The 21,314-nt window shown below is 47.3% G+C and overlaps 1 protein-coding gene across 12 annotated transcripts in view; it reads left to right on the forward strand.

The window, feature by feature from the left end:
* Nucleotides 1–21,314, forward strand: part of Pcnt (pericentrin) — a 109,324-nt gene that overhangs the window by 2,929 nt on the left and 85,081 nt on the right. For 10 of the 12 annotated variants that reach the window (XM_052744634.1, XM_052744636.1, XM_052744635.1 and 7 more), the window contains exons 3-11: nucleotides 4,213–4,308; nucleotides 4,780–5,035; nucleotides 6,778–6,833; nucleotides 7,275–7,449; nucleotides 7,999–8,135; nucleotides 11,844–11,955; nucleotides 14,227–14,467; nucleotides 15,508–15,595; nucleotides 20,051–20,228. In XM_052744634.1, coding sequence (XP_052600594.1) covers nucleotides 4,213–4,308; nucleotides 4,780–5,035; nucleotides 6,778–6,833; nucleotides 7,275–7,449; nucleotides 7,999–8,135; nucleotides 11,844–11,955; nucleotides 14,227–14,467; nucleotides 15,508–15,595; nucleotides 20,051–20,228 — 1,339 coding nt within the window. Of the gene's footprint in view, nucleotides 1–4,212; nucleotides 4,309–4,756; nucleotides 5,036–6,777; nucleotides 6,834–7,274; nucleotides 7,450–7,998; nucleotides 8,136–11,843; nucleotides 11,956–14,226; nucleotides 14,468–15,507; nucleotides 15,596–19,091; nucleotides 19,210–20,050; nucleotides 20,229–21,314 lie in introns of those variants that run through there. The other 2 variants (XM_052744643.1, XM_052744645.1) reach the window with 2 other exon arrangements.

Here is a 21,314-nt window from a genome sequence, read left to right on the forward strand (position 1 = left end):
TGGATGCAACATGTGTTGTCTTTCTACTTTACTAACTTCCTGAAGGTAGGGTTAGGAGAAAGGGAGGGGTGTGGCAGAGATGGTGTGTAGCCAAAGGAGCTGGCCTCTGGCTGCTTAGGTCTATGAGTTGTGGGAAGCACACCCCGTGACTCCTTCATCCCTCTAGACCTCCAGACTACTCCTAGGTGGACTTTCCTTGGAACTCCTGTGCAGATTGTAAACGAGGCCGTAAACTCAACTTTCTCTTAATCAAGTAACCATATGTTTTGACTGCCGTATTTGATCATTGCCAGCACATCAGATGTGTGATCTACCTACAGATTTGAAACTTTATTTCTTTTGAGAGCTGTAAGAACTTACTTTGGTATACCCTCGTGTTCTGGCAAACTGGAACTCTCTAGGGGTTCCTGCTTGTGCCCGGGTTACCTTCTCTGCATGGTGTGTTCTGTGGGCCTGGCTTGGCTATTAGCTGCCATTCGTTGTAATTTTTCCCTAGCCTTTCTCAATGGTAGAGAAACTAGAAGCTGTGTTGACTGGCCCCTGATTACTTACTACCTGTGGTACTGTTTTGTGTGTCTCCTGTTCAGGCTCTTTGAGGAGAAGCTCCTAATGTATAGCTAACATTTTCTAGTTTTTAAAATGTTTAAATCAGGGCTGGAGAGATGGCTTAGTGGTTTGGAGTACTTGCTGCTCTTGTAGAGGACACAGGATCCTAGCACCTACGTGGTGGCTCACAACCATCTTTAAGTCCAGTTCCAAGGGATATGGCTCCCTTTTCTAATCTTCACAGGCACCAGACACACATATGGTGTATGTACATACATGTAGGGAAAATGCTTGCATACATAAAATAAAGAAATCTAAAAATTAAAAAAAAACCCTTTAAACAGAGAAACTTAAAAAAGACATAGCATACTCCTTTAATTCCATCACTTAGGAGGCAGAGACGGTGGATCTCTGTAAGTTCGAGGCCAGCCTGATCTACATATCGAGTTCCAGGATAGCCAGAGCTACATAAGAGAGACCCTATCTCAAAACAAAACAAAACACCACAACCAAATAAAAACAAACACCCCCCCCCCCCCCCATCTAAGCACAGGATACTCAGGAGCAGTCGTGTTTAAGGCCAGGCTGAGACACATAATTAAGACGCCGCCATCTCAACCAAAGCCAACAGCAACAAGTTGTGCTTTCAGTGTGCTGGAGCACACACTGAAAGAATGCTGTGAGCTAAGGAACTGTGCTCAAGTCTGCCCTCTGTCTTCCTAACACCTTTTTCTGTCCAGAACTGATTGGCGTTCTTGTATTGACTCCCTGGTCTCTTCCCATCTGTGATAATCTCCTAGTCTCATGAGACACTCTTAAGGAGCGCCAGCAGGTTATTTTGTAGAATACCTATGAAATGTCAGTTTGGATCTGTCCTCATGATTAAGTTCAGCCAGTGTTTCTGTCAAGAACATTCCTGGCAGTGTGTATCTTTTCAGGGACTGTGGGTACTTAACTCTACACCCATCTGCTAGTATTTAAAAAGAGGTTTTATTTTATCATTTTGTGTGTCATGAGTGTTTTTGCTTGGAATATGTTTGCCACATGTATGCAGTGCCCTTGGAGACCAGAAGAGGGCATCTCATCTCCTGAAACTGGAGTTAGAGTCAGTCGTGAGCCACTATGTGAGTGCTGGGGATCAAACCTGAGGTACAAAAAAAACAAAACAAAACCCAGTGCTCTTAACTGCTGAGCTACTGCTCCAGTGCCTGCCATACCAGCTCCCCCCTCACCAATAAATATGTGGCTTTTATTTCCCTGTGTTCCTGGAAGGCAGTTACAGGTACGTTATTAGACTGCAGGTTGGCGTTTCCTGCTGTGGGATTGCCGGTGTTTGCTGCCTGGTGTGGTTCCTTGCCGTGGTTACCTGAAGCCTTTCGTCTTGGTGCCCTGCACATGGTGGTGTGTGTTTTCCCTGTCTTTCCACGATCCCTTTAGCTCTGTCTAGGTTTTGAGTTTCACAGAATATGGGTGAGCCGTTCTTCTTTTCTCACTCTCTCCCTTCCTTCCTCCTTCTTCCTCTTCCTCTTCTTCTTTCTTCTGTTTGAGACAGGTTTCCTTGTGTAGCCCCCGCTGTCTTAGTACTCACTCTGTAGACCAGGCTGGCCTTGAACTTACAGAGATCCGCCTGCCTCTGCCTCCCGAGTGCTGGGATTAAAGGCGTGCGCCACCACCACCCGTCGATGCTCTCCATTTTCCTGAAAACAGAATTGTATTCTTCATTGATGAACAAAACTCCACCGTGTGTGTATACACATTTTCTTCGTTCATTGGTTGGTGGACGTTTTGACTGTTGTAAATAGTACTACCCTAAGTAAGGGTGTCCAGGCCCCTCTGTTGTTTGTGTGTTGACCATGGGTCCTATGGGTATGTACCTAGGAGTTGCATAGCTATAGTTTTCTTTGAAGACCCTCCATACCGATTTTCATAATTACTAATTTATATTCTCACCAACAAAGTAGAAAGGTTCTTCTTCCCTCACATTTTCAAGAGCATTTTTCTTTTTCTTTTCTTTTGAGATATGGTCTCTCTATGTAGCCCTGGATGTCCTAGAACGCTGTGTAGACCAAGCTGTTTTTGAACTCATAGAGATCTGCCTGCTTCTGCCTCTGGAGTGCTGGGATTAAAGATGTGGGCTACTGTCCCAGATTCTATTAATTTTATGTGTAGGAGTGTTTTGCTTTCATGTATGTCTGTGCACCATGCACATCCTGATGCCTGTGGAGGTTTGGAGAGGGCATTGGATCCCCTGGATCTATGGACGGTTGTGAGTTGCCAGGTGGCTGCTGGGAATTGAACCCAGGTGCTCTGCAAGAACAAGTGCTCTTACCTGCTAAGCTATCACTCTAGTCCCTGTTTAGTTTTTTAACTTTTCTTCCTAAGCCCAGATCTCTTCTCTTTACTAGATTTCTCATTCGGGTTGTTAGATTTCTGGTTGCTTTCTAGTTGGCTTTTAAAAAAAAATCCTTTTTGAGGTAATTCTTTTTCTCATCCTCAGTACTATTTAAAAAAAAAATATGCCAGGGGTAGGGTAGGATGGTGGTGGTGGTATACACCTTTAATCCCAGCACTCTGGAGGCAGAGGCAAGCGAATCTCTATGAGAAACCCTGTCTCAAAAAACCAAAACAAAACAAGATTTTCTGGGGCCCTGGGGGTTAGGAGAGCATGTGTGTTCGTGGCTCAGAGTGTGAGGGTCGGAGGACAGCTTTTCAGGAGTCAATTCTGTCTTTCCACCTTTGGGAGATGGTGTCACTCTTGTTTCTGCTGCTGTGCTGCCCAAGTGAGCTTCCAGCAGACTCTCTGCTTCCTGTCCTGCACAGCTGTTGGCATTACAGATGTGAGCTGCTATATCTGCCTTCATAGGTTCCAGGGATAGCACTCTTACCTTCTAAGCCGTGGTGCCGGCGCTCCCAGGTCCTCTTCTATTTTGGTACTGAGTCAGGGTTTGGCTGGCTTTGAGAGTGAGCAGCGCCCCTGCCTCAGCTCCAGAGAGCTGAGGTTGCAGGTGTGTGCTGTGCTTCGCTTTTCTTCTGATTTGCAGATTGAGTCCAGCTGTACAGCCTGTCCTGGTCCAAGCTCTGTAGCCCAGGGCGGACTTGGACTCAAGATCATCCTGTCTTTCCCTAGAACTCTGTCTTTCAGGTGGCATGTTTTCACAGTTTGCCCCTATTGTAGTATGTGTTAGTATTTTTCCTCTGTAGCTCTGTAATATTTCATTGTAGTGAAGTCAGCTTTCCACAGCAACAGATTCAACCAAATGTAGATTGAAATATTTGGGGAAAATTGCATTTGTATTGAATGGGTGCACATTTTTTTCTTTCCCAAACAACACAACAAAACTGTTTACATAGCCCTGACATTGTTAGGTGTCACAAGTAACCTAGAGAGACACCTGGAAATGATTTGTCATTTGGAGGATATAGGTAGGTCACGTGAAAATGCTGAACTATTTTGCCCATTCCTGAAGATGCCAAGAGACAACTGTAGGCTGTTTTGTTGATGTGTTCATCTATCACAGGCTGTTTCTATACTTTGTCTGTCAGGAATAGTGCTGCTGGGACTATTTATGTACTGTCTTTCTCAGTTCTCTGGTGTATTAATCATTTCTTAGATACTGTTTTCTTGTGTGAATTCTCTAGGCTACGTTCTTTGCTTTGCTTCTCTAGGAACAAGAAGACACTGAACTGGATGAGACTGACCTGCAGGCACAGCAACTACAGCAGCAAGAACAGCAGCAGGAGCTGCAGCCACAGCCACCCCAGGTGACCTGCCCCGCCTGGCTGTGGCCCTCAGCCTTCACAGGGTCGTAGCCTGTGTTCTGCTGTTCTTAACAGGGCACAGTGGGTCCTGGTTCTGGGGATGGTTGCAGGTGGGAGAGACTTTTTCCAAACTAGACAGATGGGGGCTGTGGCTAGCTGTCTCCTCTTGTTTTGTTATTTCCATGTTGTCTTTCTGAGTCCATTCCCTAAGCAACTGGAGGGTCATGTGTAGACACCTGGGGCTGGGAGTCTGTCACGGCTGTGATGTGTAAGAGATGCATTTTCTGGGCTTGCTGTCAGTCATAGTGTTTTAGCACGGAGATGGGATGGCATCTTTATTGTGTTACATGCTCCCTTTTCTTCTTTGTCTTTTTTGTTTTCTGTTTTTTTTCTTGCAATTTCTGCTTGGTGTGGCCCTTACCTCCCTGGTTTCTGACCTGGATCTCATCAGGCCTGGTTCCTCTCTGCCTGCAGACAGCCCACAGCCTTGAGCTCGAAGCTCTGCGCCTGAGCCTGAATAACATGCATACAGCACAGCTAGAGCTGACGCAGGCCAACCTGCAGAAGGAAAAGGAGACAGCGCTGAAGGAGCTGCGGGAGATGCTCAATGGCCGGCGGGCACAGGAGCTGGCGCTGCTGCAGAGCAGGCAGCAGTGTGAACTGGAGCTGATGCGAGAGCAGCATGCCCGGGAGAAGGAAGCAGTGGTGCTCCGCTGCGGGCAAGAGACAGGTACTGAGCAAGGACAGGACGGACCGTGGGTCCCCACTTTCTTGGTTTTTCTGGTTGTAGCCTAGCCTTTACCAGATGAGTCATCTTTCCAGATGACCCCGCCCCCCAACACATACACATTTGAAGCCACCTGCTGAATTTCCAAATCACTTTTACTTAAGTTCATGCTCCTGTTTTTATCGCTCAGGAGGGAGGTGAGCCATCCAGTGGTTCCTCTGTGTCGGCCAGTCCTTGATAGTGTTGGGACCCAGGCCCCTTCAAGCACAAGGAAACCTGACTGGGTCTGTGTTGCTGGCTGGGCAGTGCTTGGGTTTGGCATGGCTATTCCCCTTAGATGTGATGATGTTGCAGGTCTGCATGCTGGGTCAAATACACTCTTAGTCCGCTGTCTGCTGCCCATAGGCCAGCCCTCAGTGGACTTTTTCCTTTTAGTTAGTTAATTATATTTTGTATGTATGAGTGTTTTGCCTGCATGTATGTCTGTGAGCCACATGTATGCCTGGTGCCTGTGGAGGTCAGAAGAGGTCAACAATTGTTCCTCTAGAACTGGAATTGCAGGTGTTTCTGAGCTACCATGTGTGTCCTAGGAGTTGAACCCAGGTCCTCTGGAAGAGCAGCCAATGGTCTTAACTGTTGAGCTTTCTCTTCAGCCCTACATTTTTAAAAAAATAAATATCAGCTTTATTGAGAATTAATCCCGTGTCACATAGTCTGCGTATGTAAGCGGCATGGTTTGGTAGCCTTTGGTGTACCTGCTAAGTTCTGTAGACTTCTCCGTAGTAGAAGTTGAGAGCATTCATTACTTGGAAAGAGGGCTTACTGCCTACTGGGTGAGCTTACTTCTCTGCTTGCTGCTCCAGCTTCCTTGTGATAAACAGAAGCATCATTCCTAGCTGTGGCTCTGCTGGAGAAAGCCTCCTCCTCTGCCTGACTCTCCCCTCAGCATGAAGGACCAGTTTTCTCTTCCCGATGCCTTCTATAGACACTTTGGAACAAAATGAACGAATGTTTGTGTTTTCTTCTCTCTTTCAGTATAAGATCTTCCATGCTTTTCATTCCGGTCGCAGAGGCCGCTCTTCTCTGTGGCCTCGGGTTAGGCCTGCTGTCCCTAGGGGAGGAAAGCAGAGGACTCAGTGGTGCTCTGGGGTGTAAATCTTGCTCTCGGAGGATGGATCCCAGCCCTTCAGTCACCCTTAGAGTTGTCTACTGCCACCTTGTCCTGTCCCATGCCTCCTGTCCCTGCTCTGCTTCTCCGTCCTACCCTCCCTGACCTTTACATCTGGCTCTCCCTAGGAGCCTCCTCAGCTCCCGAGGCACTGCTGGAACCTATCGGCTTGTGCTTCTGCTTGAGTTGAGAGCTGTTGGATCATAGGACAGTTTCTCATGTCTTAATATCCAGTACCTTACTTTGACCCTGGCACAGTGGGCACATGAACTAAAACACCCCGCAGTTCTCTTGTCGGATGGTTGGCCTGGGTTTGGAGGTGTCAGTGATGGGACCCCAGCAGCTGATCTTCAGCTGTACTCTCAGAACCTGAGTGACTGGGAATTTCAATATTCTTTATTTTGATGTGAATACATTTCTTACTTAAACTATTGTCTAGACATCTTGTTGTCCAGTGTGCAATGGCAACTCTCATGAGTAAATGGCAGGTACTAGATCCCCATGTCTCCTGGGCAGTAAGGTCATGGAGAAGGTTGAGACTCTGTGGTCTGAGCAACTTGTTACGTTTGTTTTGCAGCTGAGCTGAAGGAGAAGTTACGTTCAGAAATGGAGAAAAACGTCCAGATGATAGAGGTGTGTAGTTGATTGGAAATACGGTTCATGTGTACACTATTTTACTTTCGCACTCCACTGAACTGCCTCTCACCTTGATGCAGATAAAATCAGTCCAAGGGAATTGGAATGTGCTGGTAGAAAGTGAATTCTTTGTTAACTGTGTTTTTAGCAGGCTTATTTTTCTGTCTGTGCTGATTCCTGAAATGTGAAGCTTCCCAGCCACTCTTTTACATAGTTGAACCTCTTCCCCATCTTCATGGGCTTATATCTGGGGGGTTGGGGGGAGGAAGAGGTAAATATAGCCAGAGGTGTGAGTGTGGTGGATGCACCTAGGTGCTAGCGAAGTTGCCATTGGCCCCTTGTAGGAAGATGGGTTCAGGAACCTTTGAGTGTGATTTTATGAGATACCTAACATTCAGAGATTGGTTGTACCACAATCTACTTTTCCTTTTAAATTAGACTCTGAAGCAAGATTGGGAATCTGAAAGGGAGTTATGTTTGGAAAATCTCCGCAAAGAATTGTCTGCAAAGCACCAGTCGGAAATGGAGGGATTGCAAAACCAGTTTCAGAAAGAATTATCGGAACAGAGGGCTGAGTTGGAGAAGATTTTTCAAGCCAAACAAGAGGCTGAAGGTGAGCCCCTGATTACAGTGAGCATGTCTGCGGGGCTGAGTGTCTGCTACAATGCTAGAGCGAACACCCTTGCAATGGGACTTGCCTTTCCCACCCTTGCTTTCCAGCACAAGCTGCTGAGGACATATGAGGTCACGAGTACCCAGGAGGTGTTACGGCTGCTAGCCACTGCCCAGCCTGTTTCATAGATTCCTCTTGCATATTCAATTACTAAATTATTACTGAAACAGTAGAATGGTAGCTGCTCACTTTTGATACTCCAGATGTTATGTAACATAGTGATTCTTGTGAGTTGAGATGGTATCTTCTTGTCTGGGCCTGTGTGCATCTCCCGTCCCTCCATGGGAAGAACACTGCTCAGCTTTGCCTCTGTTGTACCATCGCTGTGCCCCCCTGTTCAGACCTTCTGGGGTGCCCAGGATGGAATGTGGTGGGCACAGTAGTCTGTGTGTGAACTCTGGGTTTGATATGAAATGCTGGTCAGAACTGCTGCTGAAGAAGGAAGCATTGTCTTGTCATAAGCTAGGTGACCTCTGTGCTGCTTTCTAGTTTCCCTGAAGAACCTGGAGACTCAGCACCAGGCAGCTGTCAAGAAGTTACAGGAAGACCTGCAGTCAGAGCATTGCCAGTATTTACAAGATCTAGAGTCGAAATTCAGAGAGAAGGAAAAAGAAAAAGAGTTGGAGGTAGGCAAAAACGTAACTTCTTGGTTGTTTGATTGTATGTGGGCATGGGGTATGTGTGTTTGGGCGTTTGTAGGTGCAAACATGGGTACATGTGGCTATTCACGTGTACACAGAGGTTCATGTCAGGTGTTTCTATTGCACTCTATCTTATTTTCTGAGACAGGATCTCTCGCTGAACCTTGAGTTCACTGATTGGCTAAACTGGCTGGCTGGCAAACTGTTAGAGTCTTCCTGTCTCTGTTACCCCAGCACTGGTGTTACAGTACTTGTTGGAGATCATCTGGGTTTCCTGGTGGCTTTGCCCAGCAGAACTGCATAAAGAGGATGATTGGACCACAGGCTGAGTGCAGGTGTTTGGAAGGGTCTACACTTGGCTGTATTGAGAAGGGGGAGGTCCTTTGCTCCCCCCCTTGGCATTGCCATAAAAAGCCCTTTGGAATAAAGTTCAGGGCTGGTGGGTTGAGACCCAGGCCCTCCCAAGGCTATCCTGTGTTTCCTGTCTTTCCTCTCGTCATCTAGGTATCTCCTTTTAGCTAATATTTCTCACTTCTCCCTACTCAAGAGTACCCTGGGTCATAAAAGTGGCGGCTGGTCTGCCACAAATACTCGTATTACACTCAGGTTTTTTTTTTTTTGATTCTTCAGCTGAGACAGCGAGAAAGATGATTTATTTTACACGAATTACACTTGGCCACAAGTGAGAACAGAACTAGTCCAGAATGCCATAGGTCCAGGGCAGAGGGCCAGCGGGACTGTTTTGGTTGTAATAAAGGCAGTCAACTCTCAGGTGGTCTATGCAGGCAGATGGTGATGTTCAGGTCCATTGAGACTTATACGGACAGCAATTAGGGAAAATAAGCCAGAAGCTGAAGTTTGTAGTGGTGTGTGCAGAGATTTACGGACCTGAGGAGATGAAGTGTTGAGCCCTAAGGGCTTTAGGAGGCCTGTCTGGCCCCCTGGTGCTCCAGGGCCTGTACCCTCCTCAGGCAGAGGCCAGTCTTGTGTGTTAAACCTACCCTGACCTCACATACCCATTAGCAGGGCAGGCCCACCTCACAGTCAGTGGCAGTGTTACTGTAACCCAGAGCCTGCAAAGGCCTTGTCTTTCCATATTTGACCATGGGGCCGTGGACACATGAAGGTCGTCCTTCAACCCAGCCTTCCTGACCAGCTATTTAGCCCTGGCCCAGGGCCTCCCCACTGATTATTGGAAGTATATATTCTGGCTTAGAGAGAAAAACTGACCTGGGCAGGAACAGGAAGGAGCACATGTCTCTGAAAGGAAGGCAAAAAACCAGACTATGTGCAGACAATACTCATTTTTAAAAAAATAGAATTGCTGGGCGGTAGTGGCGCATACCTTTAATCCCAGTACTCAGGAGGCAGAGGCAGGCGGATCTCTGTGAGTTCGAGGCCAGCCTGGTCTACAGAGTGAGTTCCAGGAAAGGCACAAAGCTACACAGAGAAACCCTATCTCGAAAAACCAAAAAAAAAAAAAAGTCTTAAGTGTTAATTAAAATATATCGTCATTTTTACCCTTCCCTTTCTTCCCTCTAACCCCTCCCAAGTCCTCCTAGCCCCCCTTACTCCCTCTCAAATGTATGGTCTCTTCTTCGATTATTATTGTTATATACATACATGTATATTTTATTTATTTTTTTTAAAGATTTATTTATTTGTTTGTTTGTTTGTTTGTTGTGTATGCAGTATGCCTGTGTGTCAGAAGAGGGCACCAGATCTCACTCTAAATGGCCGTGAGCCACCATGTGGTTGCTGGGAATTGAACTCAGGACCTCTGGAAGAACAGCCAGCGCTCTTAACCACTGAGCCATCTCTCCTATATTTTATATATATACATAAATATATAAATACAACCTACTGAGTCTGTTTAGCTGACAACTTGATATTGAATAATTAAGGGTCTCAGAATTCTAAAGGCTCTCAGTAGTCATTAGTTGCCTATAGTTCTTTGTCTGGTAGTGTGGCCTTCCATGTCTGTCAGGGTTGTCATTGTTGGGTCTTGTTTAGGCAGTCATATTCATGAGACATTGAAAATGAAGCTTCCCTGTCATTTCTGGGAGACACAGTTTCACAGCAGACTCCCTGCTCTTCCCGGCTCTTCCAGTCTTTCTGCCCCTCTTCTGCGGTGGTCTCGGAGCTTCCCTCAGGTGTAGGAGTTGTGTTGTAGACGTATCTATTGGTGCTGGGTACCCTGCAAATCAGTCATCTGTGTGGACCAGTTGTGGTTTCCTGTGATGGTCTCTGCGGGAAGGAGAAGCTTCTTTGAATGGGGGATGAGAGAGACACTCACCTGGGAATATACAGATGAGTCTTTAGAATACGGTTAGGAATCACGCCGGCCTGGTAAAGTGGTGCTAGTGGTAGGTTTTCCTCTAGAGTCCATGACCTCACTAGCCGGGGTAGTTGACTTTGTTTCTAGTACCAGGCGTGTTTTCCCTCCTGTTGAGACAGTCTTACAAACAATTAGAGAGCTGCTGATTACCGCCAAGGTATGAGCACCGCTGTTGTACCTTTAGGAGTACCTTGAGGGGCTGGCCATTGTGATTCATAGGTGTCACAGCTGGGTAGGATTGTTGATTGCTTCCCCACGTTGGGAGCTTGTGTGGCGTCTTCTGGAACTATGAAAGCTAGTTCTTGGGAAGGTGGCTTTCAGGTCAGATCCAGTTGGAACGTTCTGAGTCATGGGTCCAAAGTACATGGTGTCCAACAGTAGTCTCAATCATTAGTTATTTTCTTTCTATTGTATTGGCAAGTCCTTATGCTGGTGAGGCTGCTAGAGGTGGCCGGCCACTAAGGCTCCTGCTGGGTGCAGCCATCAGCTGGTCGAGGCCTTTGTGTGGAAACTGGAGGTGCATATCAACCTGAACCAGGGCTTCACTTTGGCCTTGGTCCTGATGACAGCTTCTTTGTTCCCAACACCTGAAGATTAATTCCACAGTTAGGAAATAATTGTGCTGTGTAGATGTGTGAACTCTTTGCAGTGGTTTGTACCCATGTTTAGTATCAAAAGGTTAGGGGGAACCTACTTCATTAATGTGAAATGGGGACACCTCCTTATTTTGTGTAGGATAGGTATGTAGTTCATGCTGTTTTCTGAAACGCCTCCAGATAACTATGGAGTGGAACCCATTGAAATCTTTGCCTTGGAGTTCCACGAGTAGTTTCAAAGTGGCCCCATCGTGCTCTAAGTGGGTACCTATGGTTTCACAGTGTGTACACATGGGGTATGTGATATAGACGTTTACAACCATAGTCCAGGTAAATAAGCAGGTAGGCATGCTGTTCCTAGGGCATGTCTGGAGTTGAAGTTGCACTGTGAACAAATTTACTTACTTTTAATTTTTATTTTTGAAACAGTGTTGCTTTGTTGGCCAGGCTGGCCCTGAAGTGCTGAGCTCAAGCAATTTTTCTGCTTCAGATTCTATACTAGCTGGGATGACAGTGTGTGCAGCGCTTTTGTTTTTTAATCTTGGCCTTGTTTGGTGGAAGTTGTTCATACTGCTTTGCTTTGGTTGTTGCTTTTGCTGCCTTTTGAGCCTTAGCCGTAGGTTCAGGATCCGAGCTCTATGTAGTTCATGCTTCCTTGTGAGCTGTGAAACCCTAAGGTGGCATTTTCAGAGACAGCGACAGTAGTACAGAGCCTGTTCATCTCCTTTGCTTCCCTGTGAACGTCTCTCTTCTTCACAGTTAGAGACTCTTCAGACATCCTATGAAGACCTGAAGGCTCAGTCCCAAGAAGAAATCAGGCGCCTGTGGTCCCAGCTCGAGTCTGTGAAAACCAACAGAGAGGAACTGAATGGTGAGGAATTTTGTGGGATGTTTAGAGCCTTCGAAGCTAAGCTGTACAGATTTCCATTTCTTTCTTTCTTTCTTTCTTTCTTTCTTTCTTTCTTTCTTTCTTTCTTTCTTTCTTTCTTTCTTTCATCTATCTATCTATTCATTCATTCATTCATTTTTGAGGTGGTGTATTAGAACCTAGGGCCTTGCACATTCTTAGCAAGGACTGTACCACTGGTCAGATCCCAGCCCTGAAACTGATTTTTGATTGTTGAACCATAGAGTTTACTGATGAGAGAGAGGAGGGGGGAGGGGAAAGAGAGAGGAACGGGGGGAGAGGGAGAGAGAAGGAGGGAGGAAGAACACAAACTTGTGAACTTGCTTGTACATCTTGAAGATGATATATGCTTTATATACAAATGGAGATTTGGACTCTGGAATGCGTTTGCTCCTCTTGCAGAGAACACATCCTTAGTTCCCAGCACCTTCATGGCGGTTCACAACCGTATGTAACTCCAGTTCTAGGGAATCTGATGTCCTCTTCTGGCCTTTATGGGCACTGCATACACATACATACATGCAGACAAACACTTATAGACATAAAATAAGAATAAATCCTTAAAAAAGGAAAGGAGATTTGTATATAGAGAAGTTTCATAGGGTCCCCCCCCCCAGCACATCAGCTGAATGGTGATCACATGACTGTGCCCCTGATAGTACAGGTTCCTCTGATAAAGTGTCCCTCATGTGTCAGCCTTACCTTGCAATGTTACTGGGTGATACGACAGCAGGGTGATTTTTAGCAGGTTTTCAAACTCCAAAACGGGGTCTTTATGCTCACTAATACGTGGATCCTGTGAGCTTCCCCAGGGCAGCTGCTGTCAGATTCCTGTGGCTCTAGCTCCAGTTTGGTGAGGTAACAACTGAGTCTCCAGGGCCCAGCAACTGTGGCTGCTTTTGCTGGAGGCTTCTCTAGTCTCATCCTTCCCAGAGTCGAGTTCCCTTGCAGACCCCGGTCTCAGTTCTCTCCTTTTGTGTCAGGAACATCTCTGTGTAGCCAGGTGGACATGGCCACTCAGAGAGCAGGCAGAGTCACCTGTGTCTAAGGGTAGAGGTGGCTAGGTCCAGTTCAGGCCCAGCAGCCTTGTCCCAACTGACACTTTTTTCTTAGTGTTCATCTGTAAACAGCCTTTAAGACTGCACATTGCCCTTGAGGATAAATGTTGTTTGGATCAAGGAACAGTTATGAGAAAGGACTAGAAACAGGGACATTTGGCCAATTACCCTTTGTTGTGTGATGGCAAGTGAGGCCTGATCTCCACTTTCTAACCTTGAGCTCTGTTCATGGCCAGATATTGTAGCCAGCATGTCATTCCCTTAGGGTCCTTCTGTTTCTAGAGACTAGAGAAGAGGTGAGCTGATAGATCTAGCAGTGACACAGAGACTTCTTACTAGTTATGAATGCTCACCTTTATATTATTCTTGTTTCTTGCTAGCCCTTATAACTTAATCTGTTCCTCTTCATCCGAGCTTTTTACCTTTCTTTGTTTTTGTATGTTCTATTCCGTGTCTGCTGGCTGGCCCTGGGCATCACCCTCTCTTTCTCCCCATTCTCTTCTCTTTCTTCTTCCGGCCTAGATTCTTCCTACTTATTTTCTTTGCCCGCCAGCCCCACTTGTTCCTCAACTGCCCAGCTATTGGCTGTTCAGCTTTTTATATGACCAGTCAGGTGCCTTAGGCAGGCAAGATGAAACAGCAACACAGCTTTACATTGTTAAACAGATATAACATAAACAAAAGCAGCACACCTTTACATAATTAAACAAATGCAGCATAAACAAATGTAACACACCTTTACATAGTTAATATTCCACAACACCAGTTGGTCGCATTTGCTGGGTCGCAAGCTTACATGTGGTCTTTGTTGCTGTGCAGAAAATTATCACTTTGATAGCCTCAAAATACGAGCTCCAAGAAAGTATGGGATGCTGTGTCTGTGCTCACATCCAGATGTCAGCAGCTGTGCCTTGCTCCAAACCTGTTTGTAGAGTCACTGAGATGGTAACAAGATACAGTTCTTTGTTGCTAGGACCATGTTTCTTGCCACAGCCAGTTGCTCTGATTCTCAGTTGCTTGGCTTTTTAAGGGGTCCTGAAATGCTGAACGAGCCGTGAGGCAGGAGGCTCTTAACTATTCATGAGGGGTAGGCCCTTCTTAGAGCCTGCTCAGGGACGTTGCTGTTTCCTGCTTTGTGTGTTTCACTCGGGGTGATTATGTATTCCTCCTGTTGAAGGGTCATGGGAGCCGCTGCTGGCCCGAGACTCTCACCTGGAGGAGCTGGAGCATCTACGGTCAGACTTCGCTCAGCAGCAGCAGCAAGAGAGAGCCCAGCACGAGTCGGAACTGGAGCACCTGAGGGTCTATTTTGAGAAGAAGTTGAGGGATGCTGAGAAGACATACCAAGAAGACCTGACCTTGTTCCAACAGCGGCTGCAGGAGGCCAGGGAGGATTCTCTGGAGTCTGCAGAAATCAGGTAAAGGAAATATTATTCCTGTTCAGTGGCTTTCTGAAAGGTGGAGGGGCCTTGGGCTAAGTTTGCACCTCTTCTGGTTGTGATCTCATACTATTGGAGTACACAGAGCTGGTTTTTTTGTTGTTGTTTTGGTTTGTTGTTGTTACCTTGGCTGGCCGGGAACTCAAAGAATCCACCTGCCTGTGCTTTCCTAGTACTGAAATTAAAGGTGTGTACCACCATGCCAAACCCAGTAGAGCCAACGTGTAGTCCTGTGGTTCAGTCTCACTCTCCTGTGTTATAGTACTGGCTAAGCAGCGTTTAGACCTAGCATCATCTGGTCCTTAACTAGATACCTCTGTGTGGTTGGGCCCAGGGACAGGATGGGCAAGAAAAGGGTATACTAAAGCTTTTATTAAAAAAAAAAAAAAAAAAAAAAAAAAATTTCCCTCTCTCTCTCTCTCTCTCTCTCTTATTTTTGGTTTTTTTGAGACAGGGTTTCTCTGTGTAGTTTTGGTGCCTCTCCTGGATCTCACTCCATAGACCAGGCTGGCCTCAAACTCACAGAGATCCACCTGGCTCTGCCTCCCGAGTGCTGGGATTAAAGGCGTGTGCCACCACCACCCGGCTTAATTAGAAAAATTTTAATGTTTATTTATGTGTATGAATGTTTTTCCTGCATGTATGTATGTATACCACATACCCATGGAAGTCAGAAGAAGGTGTTGGCTCCCTTGGAACTGGAGCTACAGACGGTTGTGAGCCACCATGTGGGTGCTGGGAATTGAACTCAGGTTCTTTGCAAAAGCAACCAATGCTTTTAACCACTGAGACATCCCTCTAGCCCCCAAAGCCTTAATTGTTATTTTATTTATTTTTGTTGTTTTTGAGAAAGGGTCTCACTGTGTGGCCCTGGCTGTCCTGGAGGTCACTGTGTGGACCAGGCTGGCCTTGCACTCACAGAGATTCGCCTGCCTCTGCCTCCTGAGTGCTGAAACTCAAGGTATGTACCGCCAAGCCCAGCACACTAAAGCTTTTATATGTGTCTTCTCTCTCTTTAGTTCATCCTGTGTGTTTCCGGAGGAGACATCTGGCCGAGAAACAAAGGAGCCGCCTGACCCACTTGATCATCAGCTTGAGCAGCCACAGGTGACAGGCTGTGTGTTGAATCTGAGAGAAGGTTGAGAGTCCTTCGTTCTACCTTAGAAATCGGCTGTCTTTCGCCTCATAAAACCTGTTGTTCTGCCCTTGTTGCCTCCTCACACAGAGGAGGACTCGATTTTCCGTCTTCACAGCCTCACTCTCACCTCACGTGTGTGTCCTTCCTCCTCAGTCCTGCTGGCTTTAGTCCTCTCGTTTCCCAGCTGTCACGGGGCGGCCTCTGCCACCCTGCACACCTGTCAGCCTCCGCGTTGACATTCTGACAGGTGTGGAGTTAGCTTGTTGGGTTTTGGTTTGTTTGTTTTTCATTTTTCTTTATTAAGAACTTTTTTCTACTCACTCCACATGCTATCCACAGACTCCCCCTCCTTCCTCCTCGCCCGCTTTGTGTGTGTGTGTGTGTGTGTGTGTGTGTGTGTGTGTGTGTGTGCGCGCGCGCGTGTGTGTACCACAGAATGCCTGTGGAGGTCAGAGGACAATTTTTGTGAGTGTGATTTTACTCTTCTGTGAGCATGTGGGTCCCACAGGTAGAAACCAGGTTGTCGGGCCTGGCAACAAGCATCCCCACCTCCTGAGCCATCTTGCCGTCTTCTGGAACTGTTTTGTTCCTAGTCACGTGTTAAGTATCTTCTCAGTAGTCTGTCTTTGTTCCTGAACTGTCACCATGTTTTCATTTCTGTCATGTTGAGCCTCTGGGCTAGCCTCTGGGCTAGCACTATCTGAACATTTCCAAACAGGGCTGATGGGGCCTTCCCTGACTGCAGACCAAGCAGCGGCCTCCAGCACGTGCAGCTGTTGAATATATGCATGTAGCTGTGCACTGAGGTCGCCTGATGGTATTCCCTGATGTTCCAACAGCCCCAGAGCCTGCTGTACTGAGCAGTGCAGTCTTCAGCACAGCCCTGTCCTGGCTGCAGGCGTGCTCCGCCTTGTCTGGCACCAGCTTTTGATGTGAATGGCCACGAGTGATTGCTCTCTGTGATGCTGTGTTAGTTGGCTTGAGGCTGTTGTGACAAATCATGGGCTCGGGACTTAAAGATAACATCCAAGATCAAAGTGGTACAGCTTAGTCCTTTGTGGGATGCTGCTTCTTGACTTGCAAATGAAGTGCTTTTCCCAGTTCCTCGTGTGTGTGTGTGTGTGTGTGTGTGTGTGTGTGTGTGTGTGTGTGTGTGTGTGTGTGTATGTATGTATATGTATGTATATGTGTCTGTGTCTGTCTGTCCTGATCTTATTGATCATCATCTTTTCATCTTTTGATTTTCTTGCCTTTATCTCCCAAGTGTTAGGATTACAGGTGTGCACTGTCACACTTGGTTTTATGCAGTTCTGGGGATCAAATCTTACATTTGTTATGTTATATATGTTAGATGAGTACTCAATATAAACTGGGTTACATCTCCAGGCCCTTCATTTCATGTCCTTATAAAGCTGTAGTCAGCAGGATTATGGCCTGCTCTAATGTCCTTCTTCTTTCGTCACCCTTTACACACCCCATCTTAAACAGTCCTATCCTGAGGTCCTGGGGATTAGGACTCAATATAGCTTATGAACTTGGGAGGGAGACACAGCTCAACATATAACATGTTTTTTCCAGCCCTTGATATCATTTTTGCTATGAATAACTGGTTTCTCCTCGCTCTGGTAAACGTGACAGAGCTCCCCTGTGTTCCATCCTATACCCATTGGTGTGGCTGCATCCGGTGGCTCTTGTTAACTTTCTGTGGTGTGAGAACCTCACACCCTGCATGGACTCTTTTTCATGCTAGATGGAAGGTGAGGCCTCTGAATGTCAGGTTCTCCTTTCATGGATATTCTGCCTGGTTGGACTGTTCATTGGCCTCTGTGTTTTCTGTCATCTGTAGCTCTTGGGAGCTTCATGACTGACTTCAGAACAAAGCCCAGCGTTCTTATGTTTTCTCATTAATCCCATAGCTGTGTGGATTTTATTTTCTGGGTGGGTTTTTTGTTGTTTGTTTTCACTTTGCCAGATTTCAGGTAAACTTATTACCATTTTGATCTTATGTGTGGAGGTCAGAGGTCTGTTTGTGAGGGTCAGATCTCTCTTCACCATGTGGGTTCAGGGCAAGGCTATAAGCGCTTTTACTTCCTGAGCCATCTCTGGCCTCTCTTTAATGCTTAAAGATGTCTGCATCCTGCATTGTTTCTATTGTCGGTCTGTCTGGATCTCTGTTTGGTGTTGAAGGCGGGTGTTCCCTGTGCATGTTGGTGACTGTGACCACTTCCTTCATGTGTACTGTGAATCCCATGTATCCGAGTGAGCTCCGTGTACTAGCTCAGAGGTGCACTAAGGGGACTGGCGGCATTGGTGTCATTCCTGGGTCGTTGGACTCCTCCATTGAAGGTTCATTTGTCCCCCACTGGGGGCTTCTGCTACCTTTGTTACCCAGGGAAAGGAGCAGGAGGAAACCACCCCCTGACGCACACACACCTCTCGGCTTCTGTGCCTGGGGACCCTGGTGTATGCAAGGAAAGAGTGTGCTGTCCACTCGGTGGACTCTGCCCTGAGCCTGCCTTTCCTAGTCTGAGGCCTTCCTGTCCGCCATGAGCGTCCATCCTGGCTTGGTCCTTCTCTTTCCTGGGAGTCCCAGCTGCAGGGTCTCCTTCTGCAGTGTGACTTGACATTGATTCACCGCTCTTCTCTGCTTTTGCTTTTCATACGTTTATCAATAACATTTTTCTAAAAATTATGTTTCAGGAAGGTGTAGAGATACAAATGATGGGTTCTATGTTTAATTAATAAATAAATGCATGTAAGTATGATGTAAAATGTTGACAGGCCACAGTCCTCTGCAGTTTTCCTGACTGGTCCACCATAGCTGGGTAGTGGACATCACCAAAGTGTGATGCTCCTTGTCTGAGTGACTGTCTCTTGTGTGCACATTTCTTAGGTTATTCATGAAGCTGAGTGTCTTCTCACTTGTGTATCATCTATTATTCCACTTGTTATGACTGTATTCCATCTCTTTGCTCCTTCTTCTGGTTTGAATATTTCTAGCACTCTTCACCTTTGTCCTCTGATAGGGTGTTTTTCATTCTTTTGCTTATTGGGCCTGAGAATCTCTTTCCTCAGAGTGGGCCAAGGGATCCTCCGTGACTTCATCCTGCTTGCTTATCCCCTTGTTTACCCTTAGTGGACAACACTGTCCCACGTCTGCTTATTGTCACAGGGCCAAATCTATCTCATCAGTTTCATGATATTCATTCTCTAACAATGAGAATGTAAGTCTTGTTTTAAAAGGTAATTTGGGCTCAGTAGAAATTCAGGGTGATGACTTTTTAAGTTTTGAGGAAAATGGGTCCAATGGCTACGTTTTCAGTATGTGCTGATCCATCCGTTCTGTCATGATGCAAGAGTGCTCTGAACCTGCAGGGCAGAGCCTGTTCTTAGGGCTGGGGACTTGGCAGCAACTAGAGATCCACTTGGGTTGCCTCTTCCTTTTTGTAGGGACTGTATCCTTGCCCCACATCTGAACAAGTCCAGAATCGGGCTCTGAGAGGGATGTTCAGAGGCAGAGAGGATGCCATAGAAGTTGGAATCAGGAAGTGTGGAGGCCTGTCCTACCTCCATGTGGCTCATGGTATGTTTGAAACAGAGAAGTGACAGTTATGGATCCCAGGGGCAGTCATCAGAGATCTCAGGCCAGAGCAGGTTCTCCTGAGAGACGTGGGGGTCGGCTGCAGGAAGGTACTGATTTGAGACTGAGGCTGACACAGGAATGGGACCTGATGTCTGAGGTTGTAGGAGAAATGCCTGTGAGGGCAAAAAGTGATTGAAGTGGTGAGCTGAACTTCTGGACAGGCAGGCTAATCCTGGGAGGTAAGCAAGAGAGAACAGACTTTAGGAGGGCTCTGATCAGGCTGTGGAGGGACCGCTAAAATGGCCCTCCGTGCTGCCTTGAACTGACTCGGGCCAGGGCTCTGAATGATAGGCATCGGAATAGTCATTATTAGGTGACACATCACAGAAGTACAGAGTTCGAGAGAGGCCTAGGCTTAGGATAGGAGACTGGACACAGGAGAGATACTGAGGACAGGGAGACAACTGCACTCTAAGGGTGGAGGGAGGTGCCAACAACGGACAGTAGAGTGGACATCAATAAAGGGAGCCCATTAGATCCTGTAGGCACCTAACTGTGAGGGAAGACCCATGGGTAGGGTGGCTTCTACTTGCTGCCATGGCCTCTTGTGCATGCTGTCCTCGGGCTGTAGCCACTGCTTCTGTGGGTTCTGGAATCTGGTCTGGACAGTGGTGGATGAGAAGGAGTACTGTGGCGTGTCTGTACCAGGATCCTTGTGTGGTCTAGTGAATCTAGCTAGGTTTATGCTTTCCTTTGAACACAGCAGGAAGTGTCTCAAGAGTAGTAACAGAGAACAGGGTGATGGGGCTCACTGACTCACCTGTCCTGTGTGGTCCTTTAGGAGAACTCGACAAGTTTACAAGCAGGACTGGAAGAAGACCGCAGGCATGAAGCCGGTGTGTTGAATTCTTCCCTCGATTTCCAACTCAAGGAGGACAAGTCGCACAGCTTCCACCTGAGACCCGAGGAAGCCGAACAGGAGAGACTCCCACCTGTGCTCTCCGACCAGCACAGCCAGGGTGTGTCCCATCTGCCCCTCCAGGCTCCTTATTTTCCTGCCAATGCCAGTTCCTGGGGAGTGTCTTGGGAGAAGGCTGCTGCCTTCCTCGTGTTTTATGCCCACTGAGCACCCGCACATGTGGCTGCTTCGGCTGGAATTAGTGGTATCCATATGAAGACCATGAGCCTGCACAGTGTAATACAGACCCTTGCTGAGAGGATTCATCCCTGAGCGAGTGCTGATAGATAGGGCTGAGTTGGGAGAGGGCTGGCCTTAGCGGAGGATACCGGCCTGCTGTGGGCTTGCTCTGTCTACAGAGATGGTTTTCTCCAGCCAGGGTTGGGTCTGATGGAGCTGCACACTAGGCATAGGAATTGACATCTCGCTTTCAAGGAGAGACTTGCAGTAGCAGCATGCAGCACTGTAAGTGACTGCTCACCTAGAGGAGCTGATCTTAGCCTCTGCTCTGCTTCTTCTGGCCCAGCACGATGGCTCAGCCGGTCAGACCAAGGTTGTGGGTCACCCAGGGAGCATGAGGGAAGGAGCTCCTGTGGGGTGGCCTGGAGGGAGTAGCGTAGGAAGACTCTGGTTATTTTAGAGGTGTGGTCCCACAGGTCTGGATAGCAGTCACTCCCAGTGATTGTAGAGGGGGGCAGCAGAGGCCAGCTGGTGTGAAACATGGTGACAGTGTCTCCATTGCTGTTCAGCCTCCTGGGTACAGCCTTGAGGGGAGGGGAGGAAGCCAGGCTGAGGGCCTGGGCTCAGGCAGTGGTGGGATCAGTGTCTACACTGCTGTTGTGTGACATGAAAGCCTGCCTTGCCCTGGAGCTCCATTCATCGTTGGACAGGGCAGGGTGAGAGGGCACAGTCCCTTACTGCTCTTGTCCTTGCTGTACCAGGGACCTCCACAGATGCCATGACATGTTCTGTCACTTGTGCTGCTTGTGTCCATGCAGTCCCTATAGCATGACTTGATGACTTGTTCTTGCTCCAAACCCAGGGCTTGTGCCTTTGTTTGCATCTTCTGTAGAGGAAGATCCAGGCCTGATTTAGAGGAGTCAGTGTGCCCACCTCGCACACTCACCTCCAAGGTGCCTCAGCTCAG

This window comes from Peromyscus californicus, unplaced genomic scaffold, assembly GCF_007827085.1.
Source record: "Peromyscus californicus insignis strain IS unplaced genomic scaffold, ASM782708v3 Scaffold_19__1_contigs__length_69161282, whole genome shotgun sequence".
NCBI lineage: Eukaryota > Metazoa > Chordata > Mammalia > Rodentia > Cricetidae > Peromyscus > Peromyscus californicus.